The 25,059-nt window shown below is 53.5% G+C and overlaps 2 protein-coding genes across 2 annotated transcripts; both read right to left on the bottom strand.

Annotated features, from left to right (window-relative positions):
* Positions 1 to 7,065: 7,065 nt before the first annotated feature.
* Positions 7,066 to 10,173, bottom strand: LOC146751836 (uncharacterized). Its single transcript, XM_085533582.1, has 4 exons — positions 10,053 to 10,173; positions 9,568 to 9,954; positions 7,528 to 9,142; positions 7,066 to 7,378 (listed from the first exon to the last, which is right to left on the bottom strand). The coding sequence occupies exons 1-4, from the start codon at positions 10,171 to 10,173 to the stop codon at positions 7,066 to 7,068; spliced, it is 2,436 nt and encodes an 811-aa protein (XP_085389708.1).
* Positions 10,174 to 11,834: 1,661 nt separating this feature from the next.
* On the bottom strand, positions 11,835 to 15,179 carry LOC146751837 (uncharacterized). Its single transcript, XM_085533527.1, has 2 exons — positions 14,906 to 15,179; positions 11,835 to 14,307 (listed from the first exon to the last, which is right to left on the bottom strand). Exon 2 carries the CDS (start codon positions 14,033 to 14,035, stop codon positions 12,575 to 12,577), a length of 1,461 nt encoding a protein of 486 aa, XP_085389653.1. The 5' UTR covers positions 14,036 to 14,307; positions 14,906 to 15,179; the 3' UTR covers positions 11,835 to 12,574.
* Positions 15,180 to 25,059: the final 9,880 nt, after the last annotated feature.

A 25,059-nucleotide genomic window follows, 5' to 3' on the forward strand; every position in this document is an offset into this window, starting at 1 on the left:
GATGCGGAGTAGGAAACCACCTTGATGCTGATGTCATGGCTCTGTGCCTGCAGCTTGTTAACCTGGGACTAAGCCATGTCAGCACGTTCCTCTGCCTCATCCAGCATGTGCTGTGCCCTGGGGAACTAGGCCAAGTTGGCCTGCTTGTCCTGTGGCTTAGCCCCGGCTCCCACCCCGGTCTCCCCCCAAACACCCACCCAACTCATCCCCGCAGCTCCTCCCTCCCCCCAACCAGCCTCGAGGCGGGCAGAAAGTTATAGACATCTCTTCATTGAATGATCAATCCCTAATTATAACCCTCTAATAGACATCAGAGTTTAGGGGTTTTTAGGGTTTATTAGGGTTTTTAATGGTTTTTAGATTTTTTTAGGGGTTTTTAGGGTTTATTAGGGCTTTTTAGGGGTTTTTAGGTGTTTTTAGAGTTTTTTAGGGGTTGCCGTGGATTTCCACTCGGTACACGAGGTGTACTCCGCGTTCCCCCAGTTGCTCCACACATCCAGTTTGATCCTTTGGTAGGATTGAAGGGGCTTCTCCTGCCAATGCAAAGAGGAGAGGCTTTGTTATGGGCTCCGTTATGGGCCGGAGGGCTTATTAAGGGTTCATCAGGAGGTGGATCCACCTCCATGGGCTCCACGGAGGGACTCACACGGCTGGTCCAGGCATGACGGGAACGGGCTCTCTTGCCTGTCTGCCGCCTGATGGTCTTGGCGGGCCCCCTCCTCCTCCTCTTCGACCCTGCTGTCCCCAGCTACATCTTCCCACCTAAATCCTGGGAATCCTCCAGCCTCGCTCTCTTAGCTCCCCACATGGCTGTTAATGGCCAGAGCTCTCAGAGGTGAGTGCGTTGTGTGGGGCAGTAGTGACCAAGGTGACTGCTGTGACATGGCCAGGGTTCTAACATGGTGGCCGCACTGCTGGCACTGCTGGCACTGGCGTTCCACATGGCATGAGGAGGGGGCTGTAGGACAGGGCACGGCACGGGAGCCAGAAGACACTGGTCCTTGGGTTAAAATGGGAGGGGGACTGCGCACATTCCCTTTGTGTCCCGTCCCCCCCCCCGACTCCATCCCATAACCCGTGTAAACCACCCCAACACCATCCCATAACCCATCCCAACCCCAAACCCATCCCATAACCTCTAGAACCCCTGCCGGCACATGGGGTCCCAGCCAGGCCAAAAGCCAGATGGCAAGGAAGGCCCGAAGGAGAAAGCCGTCTGGTCGGATGGTTGCGGGGCGCCTGCCAGGCCAAAGGCCGGCTTGGGGATCCCTGCCAGGCCAGAAGCCTGCAGGCCTGGGAAGCCCTGCCAGGCCAAGAGCCTGCCGCCGGCCGGCAAACACTGGAAGGCCAAAAGCTGACTGGCCAGCCTGGGGAGTCCTACCAGGCCAACATCCAGCCTGCCCGGGGCTCACTGCCAGGCAACAAAATGGCTGACTGACCTGCTGGGCCTGTGAGGCCAAAAGCCGGCCACGTAGTCCGGGGGGACCTTGCGGTTAGATGGGCACTGCCAGGCTAAAAGCCAGCTGTCTGCTCTGGGGGGCACTGCCAGCTCAAATGCCTGCAGGCCAGGGAAGCCCTTCCAGGACAAAGGCCGATGATCTCACTATAGTGTCATCCTTGATCCCAACAAAAAGACATTTTCTTCCCAAAACACTGCTTTTCATCTCCAAAAGAAGAAATTTTCTACAAAAAATCACTCTTCTTAGCGCAATATGATTCTTTCTCCCCAGTATAAGATTTTTGTCTCAAAAAATGCAATGATTTCAGCATTCAATATCTATTTATGTGAAGATTTAGACAGTTTTCACCCGAATATCACTATTTATCCCAGAATGCAGAGAGGTGCATTCTTTCTTTCCAGGATCCCAATAACCAGCTGTGCTGTTTATGACCCTTCATGGCTTCTCCTGGTGGTTTGACGTGTCTGGCCTCACCTAGAAAGGAAAACTCAAAGCACAAACAGTTCCTAACAGGTGCCACAGGAGGATTTTCTCTCTGCCACTGGATGGACCAACCAGATGCTGCCTGGAGGGTTTCACTTCACTGGAAGGACAGGAATGGGAGCCTGAGCAGATCCAAGCTGAACTTCAATACTCAATGTGTTCAATGCTCACAACGAATGGGTTGGTTCCAATGGGCCCTATGCCCCCACTAAAGAGCTTTGACAGCTCACAGCACTTGCCCAGAGCACTGCGGGTTGTTTCTCCTCTGCACTGTGGGGTCTCAGGGGGGGGAGCCTGCAGTTTTCTAAGCTTATTTTGGCTGAAAACAAGTCCCGTGTCAAAGAAAGCCAAGCCTGCCCCTTGATCCTCATTGAGCTCTGAGGCCGACCTGCCCTGGGTGCCCAATGAGCACCAGTGAGAGCTGCAGCAATCGAGATGCTCATCATTAGAGATGGCAGCGGTCAAGAGATTCAGGCCCATGCAGGAAGATGCTATGATGGGCAGCGGGCTCAGCATCTCATCCTGAGGCCAGCCTGCCTGAGGAGGCCACCTCCATCCCCACTGGTGGGGGCCATGGCACACAAGGGGTGAGCATCAGCCTGAAAAGAGCAGAGCTGGGCTCCTGCAGGCAGGGCAGGCAGCAGGCGGGCTCAGAATGGGCAGCAGCCATCACCGCCTGCATTCCATTGCGTCGAATAGGCTGCTGTGTGACATGGAACCCAGGAGCCGCATCAGAGCGGCTGCAGGGCGGTGGGTGTCACATCCTGGAGGAGCTTCTGGTGAACGACTGGAAGCATTTGGAAGGGATGAGTTCCCACATGGCAGTTGCCAACAAGGAGCAACACGCGTGTGTGATGCGCACCAAGATGAGCTGGTGGGAGGACGGCCCCGCAACAGGCTGTGGCTCCCAGGAGTCCAAATGGCACCAGCAAAGGTGTGGGGATCCACAGCCAGCACACGGCACCGTTGCCAATGGGCACCAGCCGGCCCCATTCCGCAGGCGGTGCGGGTCCTGCAAGCAGCTATGTGAGTGGTACAGCAATGCGGGCCCAGTTTGCCAGCGGAACATTAACAGCATGCAGCAAGTGGAGCTGCTGCAGGAGCTGGAGCAGGTGAGCACCTAATGGACGGGCACACAAGGGCCGAGCTGCCGGCTGAAGGGCACCCTGCCCATGGCATGGCAGCAGAGGGCCGGGGGACAACGCTGCTCCTTTCCCCTCCCACAGGCTCATGAGCAGGTCATGGAGAACCGCACGGCCACGGCCAGGGAGTCTTTGTTGAAGGTGAGGAGATGCTGCTGTGTGGTGTGGGATGGGAGAAGTGCCCTCGTGTGGGTCTGCAGCTCCAGCCCTGCAGGTCCTGCTTGCCCCGATGGAGGAGGCAGGAGGGGACGGAGCCCCATGGGAGCACCGGTGCCCTGACGGTCGATGCTCTTCTGCTTTCCCACAGAATGCCCAGCAAATACGGGCTGAAAGAACGGCTGCCCGTAAAGAGGAGCTGGAGCAGGTAGGGGGCAGTGAGGGCTCGTCCTCACAGCTCGGCATCCTCACGCCTCTGGCTGTGCAGGAGGACCTCGGTCCCAAACCCTCGGGTCCATGGGACCCAACGCAGCCACCCCTGGTGGTACACGCTTTGTCTTGCAGGAGAAGCAGCTCATTGCCCAGCTGGAAGAGCAGCTGAAGGCTGAGACAGAGGAGATCGAGGTAGTGTGGTGGGTTGAGGGAAGGGGTGGGGGGCTTCCCACCCCCATGTTGTGGACCTGGAGCTCATGTTTTTGTCTTCCAGGTGCTGCACAAGGAGAAACAGCGCCTGCGAGAGGAGCGGGAGGAGCTGGAGCTGGAGGGTGCCTGGTGAGTGGGACCCACCCATGGGACCCTGCACCCCACGCCTGCACACGGGGGTCTCTGACACACCTGGGGCAGCAATGGGACTGCAGTGCTGCTGGAGATAGGGCTCTGGTTACTGCACGGTGTGGCAGAGCAGCCCCATCCCAGCCCTGGGGGGTGGGCACACAGTGCTGGGGAGCCCCCCGTGGTGATAGACTCCAACCAAGCCTTGTTCAATACAGGCAACAGCATCAGATGGAGCTGGAGGTGGAGTGTGAGCCTGGGGCTGTGCTGCCAGAGCTGGTGGAGGCTCAGCTGGTAAGGGGCAGAACACACAGCACCCTCACCCCATCCAACAGGGGTCTCCCCATCCAACAGTGGTCTCCCCATGCAATGGGGTCTCCTTGAGGACAGGGCTCCTTCCAGCACTGTTGTGCTGCTGGGCTCCCGAGTCCTGCATGATCCCCCTGCTGTGCAGCAGACCCTGACCTCCATCTCTGCCCCATCTTCACCTACAGGAGAAGAAGGAGCGGGCGAGGAGACGTGGGTTCTCCTTCTAAATGCAGTGAGAATCCCCTCATTGCTCTTTGCCAACAGCAGCCGGGTTCCCATCAATGTGCTGATGGCCTGGACCCCTCTGCAGCCCCTTTGGCACCATATGGGGCTGTGCTGCCATGGGGCAGGGACGCCTCATTCGCGACCCTCTTTCACCCCACAGGACCATCTGCCTCATCTTCGTCTGCCTCCAGCTGCTGCTCATTGCTGTGCTGGGCTCTGCCCTATTTTACGCCCAGCACTATGACCAGGAGCTGCTCTATCGGCTCCTGCTGCGGGTGCTGCCCCAGCCAATGTACGCTTCCGTGGCGTACTTTGCAAGCAGGACCCTGCGTGTGGTCTGTGATGGGCTGCTGCCCATCTGACCACCCAGCTCAGTAACCCCTCCCAGCTTGGGGCTGCGTGCTGGGATAGGGGACAGGGCTCTGTCCCCACGGAAGGGGCCTCTCCTGTGCTCCTGCCCCCAGGCACAGCAGTGGGGCAGTGCTGGCAGGCGGCTGAGTGCCACCACGTTGGACTTGGTGGAAATCAGTCTGGACTGTCATCGGGAGTCGCTGTCAAACAACAAACCTCTGATGGCCCATCAGACTGAAGATCCGCACCCGACAGCAGGACGTGGATGCATCTACCAGCGCTGAACCACCTCGCTTTGCTGCCTCTCTGTCCCTCCTTCCCTGTCTTCTGTCTCTACTCTTGGTCTTCTTTCATTCTATGGCTCATCAGAGCAGCCATGGCCTATAAGAACGGCCTCTAATTGTAATTAGCCCATATTAACCCATTAGCCAATGTTACCCCCAATTGGTTGTTGTTAGTTGTTAAGAAATCCCTCAATAAAATCCATATCATTATTCCCCTCAGTTTGGAGGTTGGGTCCCTTTGCTTTGGAGATGGGGGAAGATTCCCCCCTTGAAAAGCACAGAGAGAGAGCAGACGTAGATAGGAAGAGAGATGGGATGGGCAGCATCCATTCTGCACTCAGATGCTGCTTGGTCTGCATGCTTCTCTTCTGCTTTCATATGAAGTTCATACATGAAGTTTATAGATGAAGTTTATAGATGAAGGCTGCAGCAAAGTGTCTCTGCTATGGAGCCCTGGAGGGGGATAGAGATGGAAAACGGGGAAGAAATGGCAACTAAAAGCAGAACCCTGATGCCAAATGGGTCAGCAAAGTGTATAATCCCCCCTGTGGCGCAAGTGGTAGAAGTGCCGCTCTGCTGCATAGGAGGCTCGAATCCCGGGGGGTTGGACTCGATGATCTCTAAGGTCCCTTCCAACCCGCACGAGACTATGATACTATGATACTATGATAACCCCAAGGAATAAAAGGGTGAACCCCGTTCAAAGGCCTGAACCCAAGGACCAAAGATTGAAGCCCTTTTAGATGCACCCCAATGCCCAGTGGTGCATCCCTGTCACCAAACCCTGAGCCCCAGGGCTGGTAGTTGTGGCTTTAAGGCCCCTTCCAGCAGTGTATGGGGAGAGCAGCTTCAGGGAAGCCAAGGCTGCAGTGGGTAAGGGATGTGAAGGGAAAAAGGGGGACAAAAAGGCTCTTGATGGGTTCTCTGCTCTCTGACTTGGCTGTCTGGGATGGGGAGCAGAGCAAACCCCCACGATTCAAGAGGAAACAGAGTCCTGCTGTTCCACCTGCAGCACCACGAGTCCATGGGGCCGGATGGGATCCATCCATGAGTGCTGGGGGAGGTGACAGCTGAGGCTGTTGGTGTCTGTTGGTCTGCATTGACATCAGCAAAACTTCCACACCATCCGCCATGGGTTTCTCCTGAGGAAGCTGCAGCCCATTTGGGGGCACTTACAGGATCATTTGACGGTCATTTGGGGGGATTTCGGGTCATTTGGGGTCATTGGCATGCATTTGTGCACTCTGTGCTGGGTGAGGAACTGACTGGAGGATGGGCCCAGACAGTGGTGGTTGAATAGAGCAAGAGCCAGCAAACAGCCATCAGATAACAGCAAGTGGGGGCATGGATTGATCTGCTATGGGGTAGTGAGGGTCTTATTGCTCCCTATAACCCCAAAAGGGAGGCTGTGGTGAGCTGGGGGTCGGTCATTGGGAGGACACTGGGGTGATGTCGGGAGTGATGCTGTTAGGGTGACATTGGGGTGATGTAGGGATGACGTTGGGGTGACATTGGGGCTGTGTTGGGATGATGCTGGGTTGATGGTGTTGGGGTGACATTGGGGCTGTGTTGGGGTGACGCTGGGGTGATGGTGTTGGGGTGACATTGGGGTGACACTGGTGTGATGCTGTTGGGATAACGCTGGAGTAATGTTGGGGAGCGATGTTAGGAGTGACGTTGGGGTATCACTGGGGGTTGCTATCAGGGAGGGAGGGATGCTTTTGTTGCTGGGGGGCGACCCTTGGGGGGTCAAGTTGGGGTTATGTTGGGGTTATGTTGGGGTATCCCTTAGGGGGCGACATCGCTGGGGTGGCGATGGGGGGTCAGTTTGGGGTGACACCGGGGTGCAGTTCCGCTCTTTGGCCACGCGGTGGCAGCAGAGAGCTCTCCGCTCTCTTGACCACAACGAAACGAAGTCGGGTCAGCAGAACCGGACCGGAACCGCGCATCCGAATCCTTACGGAACACAAAACTCAACACTCCAATCTGCATCGTTCCCATTTACAGAGAAAACCTCCTGAGAAACACCCCTCCTTTTTCCCCCCCAACCCAGAACCGACCCAGACCCATAGATACGTTCCGGAACCAGCCCGTGTGCTGCCTTCAAGCCTCCCCCCTCAATAGGCGACCCAAAGGCACCAGAGCCCCCCAGCGCTGACACCGCACGTCCACTCTCCCCTCCCTGCCCCAAATTAGGGCCAGACCGCGGGGGGGCAACGAGGCGGCCGCCACCCACCCCCCATCTCCGTCCCCTTCATCCAACACGAAGCGGGTGATGGCGGCGGGGGGTCGAACCCCTTCCCACACCAAGCGGCTTTCGGGTCCCCCCCCAGCGTTTCCCACATGGCGTCGAATATGCGGCGTCGCCTGGAGGCGTCCCAAGGGGGGGGGACGGCCAACGGTCGCAATTGAGCCGCTACGGGTAAAGGAAGGGGGGGCAAAGAGGAGACGGAGACCCCCCCCTTCCCCCCCGAGGAGCTGAATACGGCATTGACCGGGAGGAGGGGGGGGAGGGAGCGGGAGGGGCGCAGGGTGAGCCTTAATTCTGCTCCCCCCGACCCCAACCGCACCGAGCGGCCCTGAGCCCCCCCCCCCACCTGCAGCAGCAGCGCCAGGACGTGGAGGCGATGAGGGGGGGTCGCGTCGTCGGGCTCCAAACGGAGGCAAAGCCGTAACCCCCCCCCCGGGGCTCCCCATCGTGCCAAAGCCCTCCCGTAACCGCGGGGATCCCGGGGGGCACCGAAAGGCGGGGGGAGCGGCGGGGGGGGGTCGGGGAGGCGATGGAGGTGGAAAGGAGGGGGGACAGAGCGGAGGCTGAGAGCCGACCCCCCCCCTTCCGTGGTTATCCGATGGGGGGGAAGGCGGAGCGGGGGGGCGGCCAAGACGGTGCCCAACTTGGGGGGACCCAAAGCGGTCGTTAAAGCGGCGTGAAGCGCAGCCCGGTCGCCGACGTCGATGTCCCCCCCCCCGACGCTGTGTGGGCTTAACGGAGGAGCTCCGTGGGGCAGCAGGGGGGCGGCAGCGCTCAGCACCTCCTGCCCCCCCCTCCACTCTCCGTCCCCCCCCCGGCTCCGGGCGGCCAAACGCCGCAGGTAGCGGCTGCACGCTTTGGGCCGGGGGGGGCCGGGCGCCCGAGCCAATACTCTCAGGTACCCCCGCAGCCCCCCCTCGTTTCGGGGGGCTGCGACCAACTCGACGGGGGGGGTCCCGCTGCCCCCCATGTGTTTAGATAAGGCCACCAGAGCCCGGCAGAAAACACCGGGAGGACCCCCCCGAGCTGCCAAGCCCACCACCAAAGCCCGGAGCCAACAGCTGCCCCGCTGCCCTTCATCCCACCCCCCGGAACAAGCAGCGGCCGCCAGCTCTAAGTGGGGCAGGAGAAGCTCGGGGGGGTCGCAGAACGTGGGGAAGAGGCTGGCGGCCAAATGGGGGGGTAAGGGGGGCGAGGGGGGGGTCCCGAGGCAGAGGAGGAAGAAGAGGCGCAGGGAGGGGGGCAGAGCTGGGTGCTGGGCTAAGGAAGACAAGCGGTGTTGGAAAGAGGCAGGGATGGGGCAAAGACCCCCCCGGGACCCCCAGAGGGCGGCGTGGAGCAACGCCGGCTCCGCAGTGGGCAGCACTTGGGTTAGAATAGGGGAAGAGCTCGGGGGGGGCTTCTCGGAGCCCCCCAGCACCCACAGCAGCTGGGCCTGGGCTGCGGGGGTCAGGAGGAAGGAGTGGGCAAGGAGGTGGTGTGGAAGGGGGGAGATGGGATCCACCGAGGGGCTGCTATGGGGGTCCCCCCTGGGATCCTGAGGTGCTCCATCATTGGGAGCCCTGGAAGTGGTGCCGTGAGGGGGGTCCTTGGGGTCTGGATCCCACAGTGCTTTGCCAGGGGGACCCTTGGGATCCAGCAGTGCGATGCGGAGCGGATCCCCAGCATCCAGTGATGTGACAACACTGGGACCCCCGGGGTCTGTAAGGGCTGCATGGGAGGGAGGTGCATTAGAAGGGGAAGGGGTGCACTGGGATCCAGAGGAGCTCAGCCCCACGGTGACACGAGGCTGCCCAGGGCTGTTGGGACCCAGTGGATCATAGTGTGAGGCTGGGCCGGGATCTGGCAGCAGGTTGTGGAAGGAGCCACCTGCAGACATAAAAGATGCTCCAGGATCTGGTCCAGCAGCACGGCAGGATTCAACAGGATCTGATGAGAAAGAAAAGAGACGGGGGTGAGATCCTCCATCCATACTAAGATCCCCTGGATTACCCCCCCCAGCCCCTCCTCCCCAGCCCTATAATGGGATTCCAATGGATCCCTTGATCCCTTCCAGTACCAAGGTGATCATCCCTGGGATCCCATCACCCCAAATTCAGCCCCCAGACACTCCCCATTACCAATGCAGAGCCCCCACCCCCCCAATAAGATTAATCCCCAATCCCACCACGGGATGCCCTGCATCCCCTTCCTGCCCCCCCCAACCCATAATGGGATTCCCAAGGATCCTTTCCATTACCAACGTGAGGATCCCTGGGGTCCCATCACCCAAATTCAGTCCCCAGACCCTCCCCATTACCAATGCAAAGCCCCCCCCCATAATATTCACCCCCGCCCCCCCCAGAGCTTCTCACCTTCCACCAGCAGCAGCACCAGGGGCTGAATGGCAGAGGCTACAGCCAAGCGACCCAGCAGGGACCTCCGAGCCCCACAAGGCAACATCCTGGGGGTGTCCCCCGGCCCCCGGCCCCTCAGCAGCTCCCGCAGACACTCAGCTGCTGCCGCCGGGGCCCCCCCCTGCTTCACCCCCTCGGCTTCCTGCAGCAGGAGGGTCACAAAGGGGGCAACGACACCCACGGACCCCCCCGTGCCGGTGGCCAATAGGTCGGTGACGGTGGCCAGTAGGAGCAGAGCCCGGGGGTGACACGGAGGGTTGTGGGGCAGAGTCAGCAGCTCCAGTAGAGCCTCGTATACCGCCGGGACCCCCCCGGGTACTTGAGCAGCAGCAGCAGAAGCTCCACCTGTAGGGGGGGGAGAGGCTGTTGAGGGGTGGACACACAGCCCTCCGTGGAGACACAGCTGACACGTCCCCACCCCTCTGAGGACACCCCCCCCCCACCATAGGGCGGTAGGAACCACAGCGAGGGCGGAACGCCAGTGAAGCGGATCGTTTCCAAGGGGGACCCATTTCCGCAGAGCACGCGTTCCCTCCGGGGGAGCGGGTTACGGCACGGACCCATTGGGGATAATGGGGGGAAGGGAGTTGCATCCCCCTGATAAGAACAAGAGGGGGTCTGCATGCTAAAGAACTACTGAATATGTATCAGAATTCCGAGAACTATTGCCTATGTATCAGAATTCCAATAAATCATTGACTATGTATTAAATGTACCTATATCTGTGTCATGATTTTACAAGTCGGTGTGCAAGTTTGGTGGAGCTATCCCCCTTGCACCCGGCACTGCACAACGCTGGAATAAACAGACCTGCTTTATAACCCATCTTTGGATTATAGAGTTTGATTCTGCAAGTCACTGGAGGTTAATGAGAGAGTCTGAGGAATGGGAGATTTCCCTTTAGTCAGGGAAGAGGTGGTCTGTGAGTGCCTAGGAAACATTAAGGTCCATCAATCCATGGGACCTGATGGGGTGCATCCGTGGGTGCTGAGAGAGCTGGCGGAGGTCATTGCTGAGCCGCTCTCTGTAATCTATCAGAGGTGTTGGAGAACTGGGGAGGTGCCTGAAGACTGGAGGACGGCCAGTGTCAGTCCGATCTTCAAGAAGGGCAAGAAGGAAGACCCGGGTAATTATAGGCCAGTCAGCCTCACCTCTGTCCCAGGGAAGGTGATGGAACAGCTTGTGCTGGATGCCATCTCCAGACAACTGGGTGATATGGAGGCTATCAGGAGTACTCAGCATGGGTTCACCAAGGGGAGGTCGTGCTCCACCAACCTGGTCGCCTTTTATGAAGATGTCACTAGGTGGGTGGACAGGGGGAGGGCGGTAGATGTAGTCTACCTTGATTTCAGTAAGGCTTTTGATACTGTCCCCCATGACATCCTTATAAAGCTGAGGAAGTATGGGATAGATGAGTGGACAGTGAAGTGGGTTGAGAATTGGCTGACTGGCAGAGTGCAGAGGGTTGTCATTGCCGGTGCGGTGTCTGGATGGAGGCGTGTAACTAGCAGTGTCCCCCTGGGGTCTGTACTGGGTCTGGTCTTGTTAAACATCATCAGCGACCTTGATGAGGGGATAGTGACCACCCTCAGCAAGTTTGCTGATGACACAAAGTTGGGAGGATTGGCTGACATGCCTGAAGGCTGTGCTGCCATTCAGCGAGACCTGGACAGGCTGGAGAGCTGGGCAGTAAGAAACCGGATGAGGTTTAGCAAAAGCAAGTGTAGAGTATTGCACCTAGGGAGGAATAATTACATGCACCGGTACAGGCTGGGGGAAGACCTGCTGGAGAGGAGCTCTGCAGAGAGGGACCTGGGTGTCCTGGTGGACGACAGATTGGCCATGAGCCAGCAGTGTGCCCTTGTAGCCAAGAAGGCCAATGGCATCCTGGGGTGCATTAAAAAGAGCGTGTCCAGCAGGTCGAAGGAGGTGATCCTCCCCCTCTACTCTGCCCTATTAGTGCCTCATCTGGAATATTGTGTCCAGTTCTGGGCTCCCCAGTACAAAAAAGACAGGGATCTCTTGGAGAGAGTCCAGCGGAGGGCCACGAAGATGGTGAAGGGCCTGGAGCATCTCCCCTATTAAGAAAGGAAATGCCTTGTCCAGAAGCAAGCAGTGGGCTGGAGAGGGCACCAAAACGAAACCCTGCTTGCACCTTTCCCTCTCCTCATTCCACATGCTGACATTTATTTTAAGAGCAAAAACAAGACTACAGTGAAGAAAGCTCCAGAACAACTCAGCTACTTTATTCACCCCCTTCTCTTTCCACTACAGAAGATTCTCAGAAAACCTCCAAGAGCCACGTTACTGCTCTGCTGACCCTTCTCTGGGATGCATCAGTGCGCTCAGAAATGACTGAGAGCAACACATGCACACAGACACACAGCAGATCCCTACACAACCACTTCTCCACTAGAAAACAGCATCAAAAAGCAGCTGGTGGGAAGAGTAGAAGTGGAAAGCGGGCATGGTGAGAGAAGTGCTTTGGGCAGCAAGGAAAGGCCATCTGAAGCTCCTGGGTTAAGTCCCTTCTGCAGAGGGTGTCGGTGATGCCGTCTCCTTTGCAAACTGTTCCTGCATGGGGAGAAGCATTGGTCTCCCTCATCCCTGGGCTCTCCAGCATTTTGAGGGTCTCTCCTGCTGGGGGTTTTCCCATGAGAAATGAGGCACCAGCCCTGAGAGAAACTCTTCCTGCAGGAGATGCACTCCTAGTAGCTACCTGTCCTGTGGACTGCAATGTTTAATGAGGACTGAGCTTTGCATGAAGTTCTTCTGGGAGTGTGAGGAGCTCTCTGCTAGGCACAAAGCCCTTCTCACACTCAAGGCTTCCTGCCATTTCAGCTCACTGGTGCAGACATTCTGGTAACACAGCAGATGGGATTCTCTGAGGGAGAGAAAAGACAAGTTCCCAGGCATCTCCCTGCATGCAGGCCTGGCCAAAATGTTCTAAAATGTCCGACAGAAGCTATGGTCTCTCTCCTGTGTGCATACGCTGGTGCAGCTTCAATTCAGAACGCCTTTTGAAGCTCTTCCCACACTCAGGACACTTATAGGGTCGCTCTCCTGTGTGCATGCACTGGTGCATCTTCAATTCAGAACGCCTTTTGAAGCTCTTCCCACACTCAGGACATTTATAGGGTTTCTCTCCTGTGTGGATGCGCTGGTGGAGCTTCAAATTAGAACTGTTTATGAAGCTCTTCCCACACTCAGAGCACTTGCAGGGTCTCTCTCCTGTGTGGATGCACTGGTGGCGCTTCAAATGTGAACTGCTTATGAAGCTCTTCTCACACTCAGAGCACTTATATGGTCTCTCTCCTGTGTGGACACGCTGGTGCACCTTCAGTTCAGAGCTGCTTTTGAAGTTCTTCCCACACTCAGAGCACTTGCAGGGTCTCTCTCCTGTGTGGACACGCTGGTGCATCTTCAGTTCAGAGCTGCTTTTGAAGTTCTTCCCACACTCAGAGCACTTATATGGTCTCTCTCCTGTGTGGATGCGCTGGTGGCGCTTCAAATCAGAACTGCTTATGAAGCTCTTCTCACACTCAGAGCACTTATATGGTCTCTCTCCTGTGTGGACACGCTGGTGGATGGTGAGGTGGGTTCTCCCTTTGAAGCTCTTCCCACACTCAGTGCACTTGCAGGGTCTCTCTCCTGTGTGAATGCGATGGTGGATGGTGAGGCTGGAACTGTTTTTGAAGCTCTTCCCACACTCAAGGCACTTATACGGTCGCTCTCCTGTGTGGACACGTTGGTGTATTTTGAGGCTAGAACTATCCTTAAAGCTCTTCCCACACTCAAGGCACTTATACGGTCGCTCTCCTGTGTGGACACGTTGGTGTATTTTGAGGTTAGAACTATCCTTAAAGCTCTTCCCACACTCAAGGCACTTATACGGTCGCTCTCCTGTGTGGACACATTGGTGTATTTTGAGTTTAGAAATACCTTTCAAGCTCTTCCCACACTCAAGGCACTTGTACAGTCTCTCTCTTCTGTGGATACACTGGTGGGAAGTGAGGCTCCCACTGTCTGTAAAAGTCTTTCCACAGTCAGAGCACTCAGAGGCTCTCTCTCCTGTGTACATGCACTGCTGGCCAGTGGGGTGGAGTCTCCATTTCATGCTCTCTGCAGAATCACAGAACTCATAATGCCTCTTTGCTGAGTGCGTGCACTGTCGGCTAGTGATGCTGGAATCCAGTTTAAAGCTTTTCTCACACTCAGTGCATGGATTCTGCTTTTTCATCTGGCACACATCCTTGCTCCTCATTTCCTCAGGCTGCTTTGGACCTATGTTGGAGTCCACTGGGTTCCTCAGTGTCATTCCCAGACGCTTTCCCAGGGGCTTCTTGATGTGCTCACCCTGACCTTGCTGCAGGACTTCCTGGACATCCCTTCTGATTTCTTCCACAGAGATGCGATTCCGCTGCATTTCCGCTACACAATTTCTCTGCGGAACCTCCTTTGTATTTTTGATCCCATCAGCTGCTGGATGACAGAGGAAATGCAGCAATAGCACACGGTGCCCCAAATAAAACACAGGCAGAGAAGGCTCTTACAGCCCCAACATTCCCCTTCCCTCCACCACCTCACCTGGGCTGAGGTCTCCTGGCATGGTCTCAGGGCTACGCACATCTGGGATCCAGGGGTCTTCCCCTCCTTCAAGCAGGGAGATCACCATGGGCTTGGGGGCTGGAAGTGGAGCTTCAGGGAGAGAAACAGGGAACAAGAGAGCATTTCCCTCATGCTGGCACAGTGCCTGTTCAACAGTTCCACTCTGTGCCCCTCCCCAAGGAGAAACCACCATTTATGTCTAAATGACACTGTGCCTACAGCTTCCCTTGGAGCAAAGAATGTTTTGACATCTCTGAACATTGTGAAGGGATATTTTTTCTTTCAAATTAACTTTACAACAGCTTATTTGTTTTCTTACAGTCTACCAGTGGTCAAGGCATCAAAATGTTGATGGCAATTGCATGGAAAATCCTCAATTCCATAGCAGTAACCAGGGATTCATCTGTGAGCTGGAGCTGGTGGCACCAAGCAACACACAACACAAGGGCTGGTTTTCTCCCTCCTGGCTGATGCCTGCTTGCCAGCACTGACTCTGTGGCTTTGATCAGAGTGCCGTGCATACTAATCCCTTCTGAAAATCATGCTTTTCAGTATCTCCTTTCTTGCTGGCACTGTGGTGTGAGTCAATATGTAGCTGCATGGTGTTTATTCAAGGCCCGGCTTGCAGAGGCTCATTCTGCACAGCCAAAGGTGCCCTAACGAGGAGGAAAGGCAGACAAGCTCTCACCCAGCGAGGCCACACACTGGTATGTCTCCAACATCACGTCCCGGTAGAGCTCTCGTTGCACAGGGTCCAGCAGCGCCCACTCCTCCCTGCTGAAATACACGGCCACCTCCTCAAAGCTCACGGGCTCCTGCAAGCAAAGAGGCTCCTTGCTGGGAACAGCCAAGGCCCAGGCAAGCAGCTCGCACAGGACAGAACCTCACACCCCAGCTGCTTTTCTGTCCCCAGCACACACACGCTGGCTGAGGGCACCTCCCTCTACCCCTGCATTCACATCCCTGGCCCCTTGGCCTCTACTGCCTGCTTCCCCAACCCCTACCTCAACTGGATGTGCTGCGGCCATTTGCTGCTCTCCTGCAGGCTGGGATGATCACGGCTGGAAGGCAGAAGTTGAACTGGAGCCTGCAGAGAGAAGAGAAATGGCAGGGGAGCTGTGAGGGAATGCAGCAGTCCCAGTCCCAGCTCAGCCCTTCTGCAGGGCACTGCCCAGCCTTGCAGAGGAAGACAATGAGCTGCAGCACAGGAAACAGTCTGGCTCAAAGAGATGAACCGTCACAAAGCTGTCTCAGACTGGGAGGCTGAAACAACTGGTAGATGACACTTAGTTCAACAGCTGAGACTGAGAGGGGACTTAAGACAAAGCACGGCAAGGAGGCAGTCATCTTACCCCAAAAGAGGGAGCAGCCCAAGTGCCCCTCCAGCTCTGCTGCACAGCAGCGGGCTGCACCACAGGACCTGCCCTCGAGCAGGGCTGTTTCTGCAGCTCACACCTGCACAGAGATCCCTTGCAGCTTGACATCAAGACTCCTTCTCAATACAGATCTTCTGTAAGACACCCGTGGTTACTTTGGAGCTTTCATGTATTCTCTAAGGTTCTGTCTTAGAGGGACTGTGCACGTATGATTCCTTCCACACAAAGCCTTGACCAAGCTTGGGACTAGGAGAGGATCCAGCCATATCCTAGCTCCTTACCTCTGTGGTCTGAAGACATGAGAAAAAAAGGGGAACTACTCTGAGCCTCGTGACTCAATGGGAGGGCCTCCTGTAGGTGTGTGCGTAACCCTACCCTCCATGCAGTAAATAACCAAGTGTATCCAGCCACCTCCGATCCTGCTGTGTCACTGTTAAATCACTACAGCATATCCCTATTATATCAACCAATATAGTCCTGCTTCTCCCTTAGGAGTGTATGCTGTGTTTGGATCCACTTGTGACCAATGGGCAAAGTCTGCAGGATGGCAAGAAGGGAAACAAACCGATGACAAGAGACATGAAGCGCATCCCAAATTCTTCTGTGAATGTTCTCGTGGCAACTGCTGTAGTTGAGCAGCAAGCAGAGGTCACTGGGGCAGTAATAGGATGCAAAATGGGAAAGGTGTTATCAGCATCGTGTCGGGTTTGGAAGTGACATATGAAGCAAAGGAGAACTGCACCGGTCCTCCCAGAATCAAAAGCGACTGATATTCCACAATATTTCTGCTGCACTACGTGGTGCAAGTTGTGCAGGTAATGCTTATTCACACAATAAACGAAGACCTCCCCGAGTCGCCTACAATCCTTTAGGCCACACATCCTCCACCTGTAGGGTTTGGCTCCAAACAGATGCAAAACTGCACCCATAGCACTAATTAAAGGCACTGCCTCTACACAGTTAAGGCAAACAGAGGCAGCAGAATGACGGCTTATTGCCTGCCCTGGCTGCAGTTAAGGAAACTGAAGAGTGATACAGGAGGAATGGGAAAGGGGAGTTTTATTGGAGGCCTGAGTGGTGAAGGAAGTTGAGGACATACAACAAGGACAGCCTGTGCCAACTGGGGGATCTTTTGATTGACTGCAAGCACGCCTAAAGGGGACGGCTACCCAGGAAAGAGATGCAGAAATACTGTTAGAAAATGGTATGGCCATCCAACCATCCAGCAGGAGGTGCAGAAAAGCACCTGGTTCATGGAAGAACACCGTGAATGCAGCCCCCAACACTCAAACACAGCAAGCCTGCTGGAGCACTGTGGAGAGTGTTTATGCAGAATGGCTTCATGAGAAAGGACATGAAGAGATTCCACTAGTTAAATTGTAAAAGAATGAACGTGATTAAAGACAAAGACGGTTTATCCTAGGGACGGTCACGGGCTAAGCAGCTGAGAAGAAATCAGTATGTGAAAAGACAGGGTATGTAGCTAAAGATGAAATATGTATCTAGAAGCAAGGACGGCCTAAGGGAAAAGCAAGATGTGTAGCAAGGTGTAGACAAAGCTGCAAAGAAAAAGTATCTATAAGACTAACCACAAAGGTCAGATGAAGTAATGTCTAATTCACCAATCCTGAGCTTTACTTTTGCAATATGCATGAACTTATTACTGATTGTATAAATAAGATGCTGTAACACCTAATAAACGAGGCTTGTTGACCATGATAGTATGAGACTTGTCTCCCGCGGTTACTTCCAACAAATGGTGACCCTCGACGTGATAAGGAAAAAAAAGGGTGCCACGGGTGAAGAACTGCGTTGGGTTCGGGTCCGGATTTCACAGCCCGACGGACGACGAAAGAGCTAAAATTGGAGCTCCGCGTCTCGAGTGACCACACAGGTGGGCTCGACCGACACGTGCTGCCGAAGCCTGGAGGGCTGCAACGGTACCGACGTGAGTAAAAATGGACAGGCAAGCAGCATATAATTTATTTTCCGCTTTTCTTAAGCGGAGACAGTTTAAGGGGGTAGACTTGGAAAAGGAACTCCCTAAGTTATTAGTGTATGGGTATGCTAAAGGGTTATTTCAGAATCCGCATTTAGTGTATGATCTTGATGAGTGGTGTAAATTTGGAGATGCAATTTTTCGGGGAATGATAGATGGGGAGAAAATGGCTAAAAAATGCGGGAAGTGGTGGCGTGTTGTTTATAATGATTTGTTGCAATATCAGGCAGAAAAGGAAGCGGTAGAGCAAGCTAGTGCTGCGCAGGGGAGGAATAAGAATTATAATGAATGGTCAGATTGCCCGGGGCCCCCTGCAGTGTCCACCGTAAAGTTGCCGCCGGCCGCCGAGCCTGCGTTGCCAGCGGTTGTGGAGCCGAGTGCCCCGTCTCCGTCTCCCTGCACGTCTGTATCAGACGAGCCGCCTGCATCGACCATGGCGCTACAGCCGGCCCCCTCGACCCCCCTTTGCAATGAGCCGCTCCCTGGGGCACAGAGTGCCCTGGCGGAGGCCATCGCGCGGGAGCGGGGGGAGGCTTGGGCTGCGCTGGCGCGGGCTTGTTTAGAGGCGGGAGACGGTGAGGCGTTGGAAGCGGTGCAACAGATGGTGCTGTCGGTGGGGTATTCGCCTAATGCTGCAGGTGGGACACAGGCTACTATCAGTGCTTTAGATTGGAAGTTGTTGTTACAATTGCGGTCTACGGTCAGTCAGTTTGGAGTAAAAAGTGAGCCAATGAGACAGATACTGGATTATATCTGGAGTACTCAGGTTTTGTTGCCATCTGATTGTCAGGCTATAGCTAGGTTGATTTTTTCGCAGCTCGAACAACTGCTATTTAATGCTTATTGGGAAGAGATGTGCCAACAGAGAGTTGTGATAGTTAGGCAGCCTGGAGATCCCTTGTATAATGTAACCGTTGAAGAACTTTTAGGGGTGGGTCCTTTCATCCGGACGGAGGCCCAGGCTTTATTAGGACCAGTTAAATGTAGGGAGTCAATGTATCTGGCCAGGCAGGCTGTGGATAAGATCAAGGCACCAGGTGGGTTGTCGTCTTATATGGGAATCCGGCAGGGAAGAAATGAGGATTTTGGAGTGTTTCTAGATAAGGTAGCTGGAGCCATAGAGAAGGCTGGAGTACCAGAGTACATGAGGGAAATAATGCTAAAACATTGTGCACTTCAGAATTGTAATGCTACAGCTCGTGGCATTCTAAGTACTTTGAGGAGTAACTGGACAATAGAGGAGGCGTTAGACAGACTATCGAGCGTGCCCACGGGGGCTCAGGCTTTCATAGTTGAGGCTATTAAAGAGCTAGGGTCAGGATTAAAGGCACAGGCTGAGGCTTCTCAGAATCAAGTGTTAGCAGCCCTTGCACCCCTCCAAGCTGCAGTCGCTACAAGCCCACGCTCGCAGAACAGCTCCCGCATGAAATGTTTCCGTTGTGAAAAAACTGGCCACATCCGTCACGAGTGCCAAGCCACTGGGATTTGGTGCAGCAAGTGTCAATCCAACGCCCACAACGCTGCTGTATGCTATAGGAAGTCGGGAAACGTGAGAAGCAGCGCACGAAAGAACAGCGGCCGCGCTCCGATACAAGCTGCCGTTCCCAGCCAGCGGCCGCCTGCCCCCCCGCACACGTCGCTCGTCGCGTTGTCGGTCTCTACAGCACCCCCGCCCTCTGCTTCGCCCACGTCGTTCTCTGCACCTCTCCATGCCGCCCCTCCCTCGTCCTGCGCGGCTGTGTCTCTGCAGCCCGTGTGTAACGTGGTTAAAGACACGGATGGACTGAAACCAGGGGATCGTTATGACCCAGGTCCAGTAGATCCAGAAAGAGAATCGGACGCATTTCCTCCTGATGATACTTTGAAGGAAGCAGGAATGACAAATTTCCCTACAGCGTACTATGATGTCTTAGAGCAATGCAGAGAAGAAACAATATTAAGGGGTGATGCTGACACGATGCAGACCTTTCCTAATCAGGTCCCCCATTTGGAATCCCTGCCTTATGAGGCAGTGAAGGAGCTAAGGGAGTCAGTGAGAACATACAGAGTTCAGTCAGCCTTTACATACAATCTTTTGGTTACAAACAGTGACACGCTATGACCCCTCACGACTGGAAAACTGCGTTAAGAATGATCCTCTCTCCTCTGCAATACACCGTGTTTGTGACTGAATATCAGCTACATAATTTGACTGATACCTCTTTGCCTCAGACTCGGACAAATCCATGTGGCACAGCACCTCTTCAACTGTGTCAGACAAATGTCACTCACATTCCTGAATTTGGCCGTCTAAAATATGCACATGTAACAATAGATATTCATTCTTCTTACATATTTGCCACAGCACATACAGGTGAACTCAGTCATGACACCCGTAAACACTGGTTATCTGCTTATGCTGCTATGGGAATCCCACATACTACAAAAACAGATAATGGGCCTGCGTATACCTCTAAGGCCACTCAAACTTTCCTCCAAGAAGGGTGTGTTAAACATACTACAGCCATTGCTCATTCTCCCACTGGACAAGCTATCACTGATCACATTTATCAAACACTGAAATCCATTCTTATTATTAGACAAAAAAGGGGGAATATGGGTGACACACTACAAGAAATATTATGTAAGGTTTTGCTTGTTTTGTTTGTGCTGAATTTTTTGAATCGTGTTCATAGAGATACAGCTTATGTGGATCATCATTTTGAGGCTTCCCCGGTGCTAAAGGAACAGCCTATGGTTAATGTTTGGAATATGGCCACAGGACTTTGGGACTGTCCTCTACCACTGACAACTTGGGGTCGTGAATATGCTCATATTTCCACAGGGACTGGCCCTGTGTGGGTTCCAGCATGATATCTTTGGTCTCATCTGAAGGCAGAAAATAGCATCCAGCCTTTATAGTAATTGTAATTGTGTGTTTCTTACTTAGTGGTATTGCTTTGTAACTTGCTGTGTTATAGATAATATTACTAATAGTTTGACATAGTGTGTGATTTTTTGTTCTACCAATGCAGTCTCAAGATTTGGAGTTTAAGGCATTAGCTAGGATGTTGTGTGCTTCTTCTATTTTAGTAATAGATCAGATGTGTATTAAACAGGATTTGATGTAATCAATGCTAGAATCTACAGGAATAGATCTTTTAATGTTTTAGTACTGTTTGGTTATGATGTTATTAGCCTATTAATTAGCTTTTCTTAATTTGCAAAGACAAAACCTGGAAAGGAATTCCAGACAAAGAGATGACCCTGTATCATAGAACGGATACCTCTTTTACATCCAATTAATTGGGATCTGAAAATATAACCATGCATCATTTTAGACAAAAGTGCACGCTAATAGAACTAAATTTGATAGTTTATTCTGTTTTCTAAGCAGGTGTTCCACTTGGGCTCTATATCACGCACTGGCCATGCGGATATGGTGTACAACTGGAAGAAATCCTTCAGACCCTGAATGCAGGAGAGAATCTGTGATGGATGAGAGAGGAAATGTGCACCTTGAAGCAGGGGACGCCCTGCTGGCACTACCTGTCGCATCCACCACCAACATGGCTTGCTGTTTCTCAAGGGTCAATGAGTATTAATGCCCCTAGTGATACTCTAGTACGTTTGTCCTCTAAGATTGGTTCTATTTGACATGCTACTTCATAAATTGCACGTTCATTAATCAATTATTAGCCCGGATAACTCAGTTGTTAGAGCGTGGTTATGAACATCTTAAAAGCATTTATTGCACAAATTTTAGTGGTCATTAAAATCAATATATCAGAGTATACTAAAATTGAAGACTTTTCCTGATCAGTTACAGATTAACACAATGGGACCCTCACGGATTTATTTTTAGGTTGCAGAAACTTAGGTTGCAGTACAAACATGTTTGTTCTTTTTAGTAGGTTTAACAGTAATGTTGTTATGTTGTATTTGACTTGTCTCTTTTTTCACTTTTAGAGTATTGTCAATCGAGGTCTTGATTGAGTTATAATAGTTATGTCATTAATATAAGTAGTGTTGTTATTCTATAGGCAGTATCTTGGAATTGTTGTAATACAAGAAGAATTTTATGGAGCAGCAGTCATGGATCGAGATGAGAAGTTCACAGAGCAGCAGCTATGGAGCAGGATAAAACTACATGAGAACTAATTGAACAATTGAACTGAACTGCTTGTTAAATATGATTAATCGGTCGTTGAACTGAGCCTTTTCATTTTAAAAGAAAACGGGGGAAATGTGGAGAGTGTTTATGCAGAATGGCTTCATGAGAAAGGACATGAAGAGATTCCACTAGTTAAATTGTAAAAGAATGAACGTGATTAAAGACAAAGACGGTTTATCCTAGGGACGGTCACGGGCTAAGCAGCTGAGAAGAAATCAGTATGTGAAAAGACAGGGTATGTAGCTAAAGATGAAATATGTATCTAGAAGCAAGGACGGCCTAAGGGAAAAGCAAGATGTGTAGCAAGGTGTAGACAAAGCTGCAAAGAAAAAGTATCTATAAGACTAACCACAAAGGTCAGATGAAGTAATGTCTAATTCACCAATCCTGAGCTTTACTTTTGCAATATGCATGAACTTATTACTGATTGTATAAATAAGATGCTGTAACACCTAATAAACGAGGCTTGTTGACCATGATAGTATGAGACTTGTCTCCCGCGGTTACTTCCAACAGAGCACCAACTCCACAGATCCGTGAGGGAACACCTGGTGGCAAATGGATTAAATCCTCTGGCAGATGTCCGTACATCCTCTCAGGAGTGGAAGTAGCCCTGGGCTTGCTGAAATCAAGCAAGCCCTCAGAAAAGGGTTGGGAAAAGTACTCTGTAAAGGTGACTGATGTAGTTCTCAAAACCACCTACTGCTGATGTTACCTAAAAGTGGTGATGGCTCACATTCCTCGGGTAAGGAAGTGCAAAACGGCGAGGAGTCAACTGGATGGTTCACACTTCTCAAATAAATAGGATGGCTTACTTAAACACAACAATAAATCAACAAAACATCCAACCACATGGAGATTATTTTTCCATCTCCTGAGAAGAGAGAGTATCTGACAGCACTGCAGCCAAACCAGCCTGTGACGGTCACAGCCACCACCAGCCGATGCTGTGCTGGGAATTTTAACTGAACCGTGAAGGCAACTTATCGAATAGCAGCAGTGCTAAACGGAACAATTAAGGCAATAAACAACCACGTGCTTACAACAGCCTTGTTAAGCAGTTGTTAGAGCACTCCAGGACACCTGCATGATATCAATAAATTCATTCCTCCCTCCCTCTTCAGCCGAGCACGCAGACTGCGCTCACTGCCAGGGGACGCTCTCAGCAGCGCGTGCCCTTTGCAGAAGGCACCTGGGCTGTGCTTTACTGCCCTGCTGCTGCTCGGCCGTGTTCTCAACGCGTGCTCCAGTCAGCCCACAGGCTGCCAGCTTCTCATCGTCTGTTCCTGAGCCCAGTGCCGGAGCTGCTGCAGATGCTGAACGTGCTCAGGGCCCGCAGCTGTGTGCTCAAGGCATCTGCAGCTGCCGGGACAGCCTGAACAAAAGCCTTGCCAGGGGTTTGCACAACCCCAGCTGAGCCATCAGGCAAGCGCTCAGCAAACAAAAGGTAACGCCATTTCAAGGGTCGCCAGAGGCACGTGTTGCCCGCAGGGTCCCCGAAGAGAAGCTGGGGGCTGCCGGGGAGGAGGAGCAGGGCGAGTGCAAATTTCCACTTGGAGGCTTCACATTAAGGCACTCCAAAGGAGGCATCGGGGGGTTTAAAGCTTCCGTCAATCCACGCGTGCAGAGCTGCAGAGCGAGGCCGTCTCGTGTCTCCCGTGGCCCAGAGGAAGAACTGCAGCCCCAGCTGCGCTGTGTTACAGAGATCCAACCGGGCAGCAGAGCACGCTGACCTCCTCTGCTCCCTTCCTCACTGTCCCAGCTCCCAGCCCGTTCCCGTGCCCCTCGGAGCCCAGCCCGGGCTGCATGAACTGCTGCCCTGGTTGCAGCCCGTCTGGGCCAGCAAACCTGCTGCGCTGAGTGGGAGCTGGAGCCGGGACCAGGGTCCCGCCTGGGGTACGGCAGTGCGGGTTCCGCCCCGTCCGGGGCCGCTCCCCGCTCCTCTCCCGGTGCTGCTGGCAGGGGGCAGGAAGCGTGCGCTCCTCTGCACGAGCCACGAAGGGCACCTACCTTGGGTGCGGAGCAGGCTGCTCCCAGCTCTGGTGCAGGTAGCCGGGCTCCTCGGAGTCCCGTAGAGCAGAGGACGCCGAGTGCCCTCAGCCCGGAGCTGGCCGCAGGACGGCCTTGGTGCACCTCCTGCCACCGCGGTGCTGCCCGGATGGCTTCCAGACAGGCTCTCGCCTCTTCCGCACAGGCTCAGGAAGGCAGGAATTCCCACAACGATCACGCCCAGAGCTCGTTTTCATGGCACATCTGCCCCCGGGGGATGGCGATGGGAAGGGGTGCAGGGGAGGAGGGAGGGAGGAATGGGGGCTGTGTTTTGTTACGCTAATGAAGCATCGCTTTCTGCCGGCTCTCTTTGCTTCCTTCGGTGGGGACATTCGCACACCCTTGTCATCAGGCATCCCTCCCTTGCTGTCCTGGCGTTCCTGTTACTGCTGTCCCCCACGAGTATGTCCCAGCAAGAGGCAGTCTCCGGTACAGCACCAGAGGACATTGTGTGTTGAACAGAACTCTTGCAATGGAACCGAGCTGTGGCTAGGAGCTTTACCCAGAAGCTGCTGTAAGAATACGACTTTCCCCAGATCCTTGTCTAAGGGTCCTAATAAGTCTTCTGTGCAGCGATACCTTGCGGTTCTGTGTGGGTTTGTGGTCCCTATGGCTGGCCATACCTACCCTTGAGTTGCACCGGGCAATGTACTTGGGGGTCACCTCATTGGAAGGAAAGCAGCGTGCAAACTGCAGTGGGAAATTGCATTTAGGAAAGCAGGATATTGAGGTTCGTTTATGGGTGCTTCTTACTACCCATAGATGGTTTTGTAACAGTAGTAGATGCTACTGCCCAACGGGAAAAGGCTTCCTTTTTTGGATTAATTAAACATAAGCTAAGAAAACAAGCAGGAATACAGAAATTCTTGTACCTGCCAGGTTACTCTGGCAAGAAATTGAATAAAACTGGAGCTAAGAGTGCAACGATATTGACTGATTAAAAACTGTAACTCTGGCTTTAACACAAACTGGGCAAAACAATGTTGTACCCCCAGGAGTTACAGCAATCTCAAATATGATACACTTAGTGGTGTGGGCATCAGGGCCAAAAATGAAGCCCTAAATAGAAGTTAAAAGCAAGAGCTTGCCTAGTCAGGGTAAAGCGGTGCCCTTTGAGGGTATGGGACTGTAGGAGGATAAAAGAAATAATAGGTAACTTTTTGGAGTTTGGATTCCAATTTTGATAGCAAGTGCTGTAGTTTGGTACAAGACTTGAGGGCAAGTACTAGAATAGTTGAATGAATACACTCAGTGGTGGCAAATCC

The sequence above is a fragment of the Coturnix japonica genome, unplaced genomic scaffold, assembly GCF_054131305.1.
Source record: "Coturnix japonica strain WE unplaced genomic scaffold, WE-NBRP24 Scf061, whole genome shotgun sequence".
Lineage (NCBI taxonomy): Eukaryota > Metazoa > Chordata > Aves > Galliformes > Phasianidae > Coturnix > Coturnix japonica.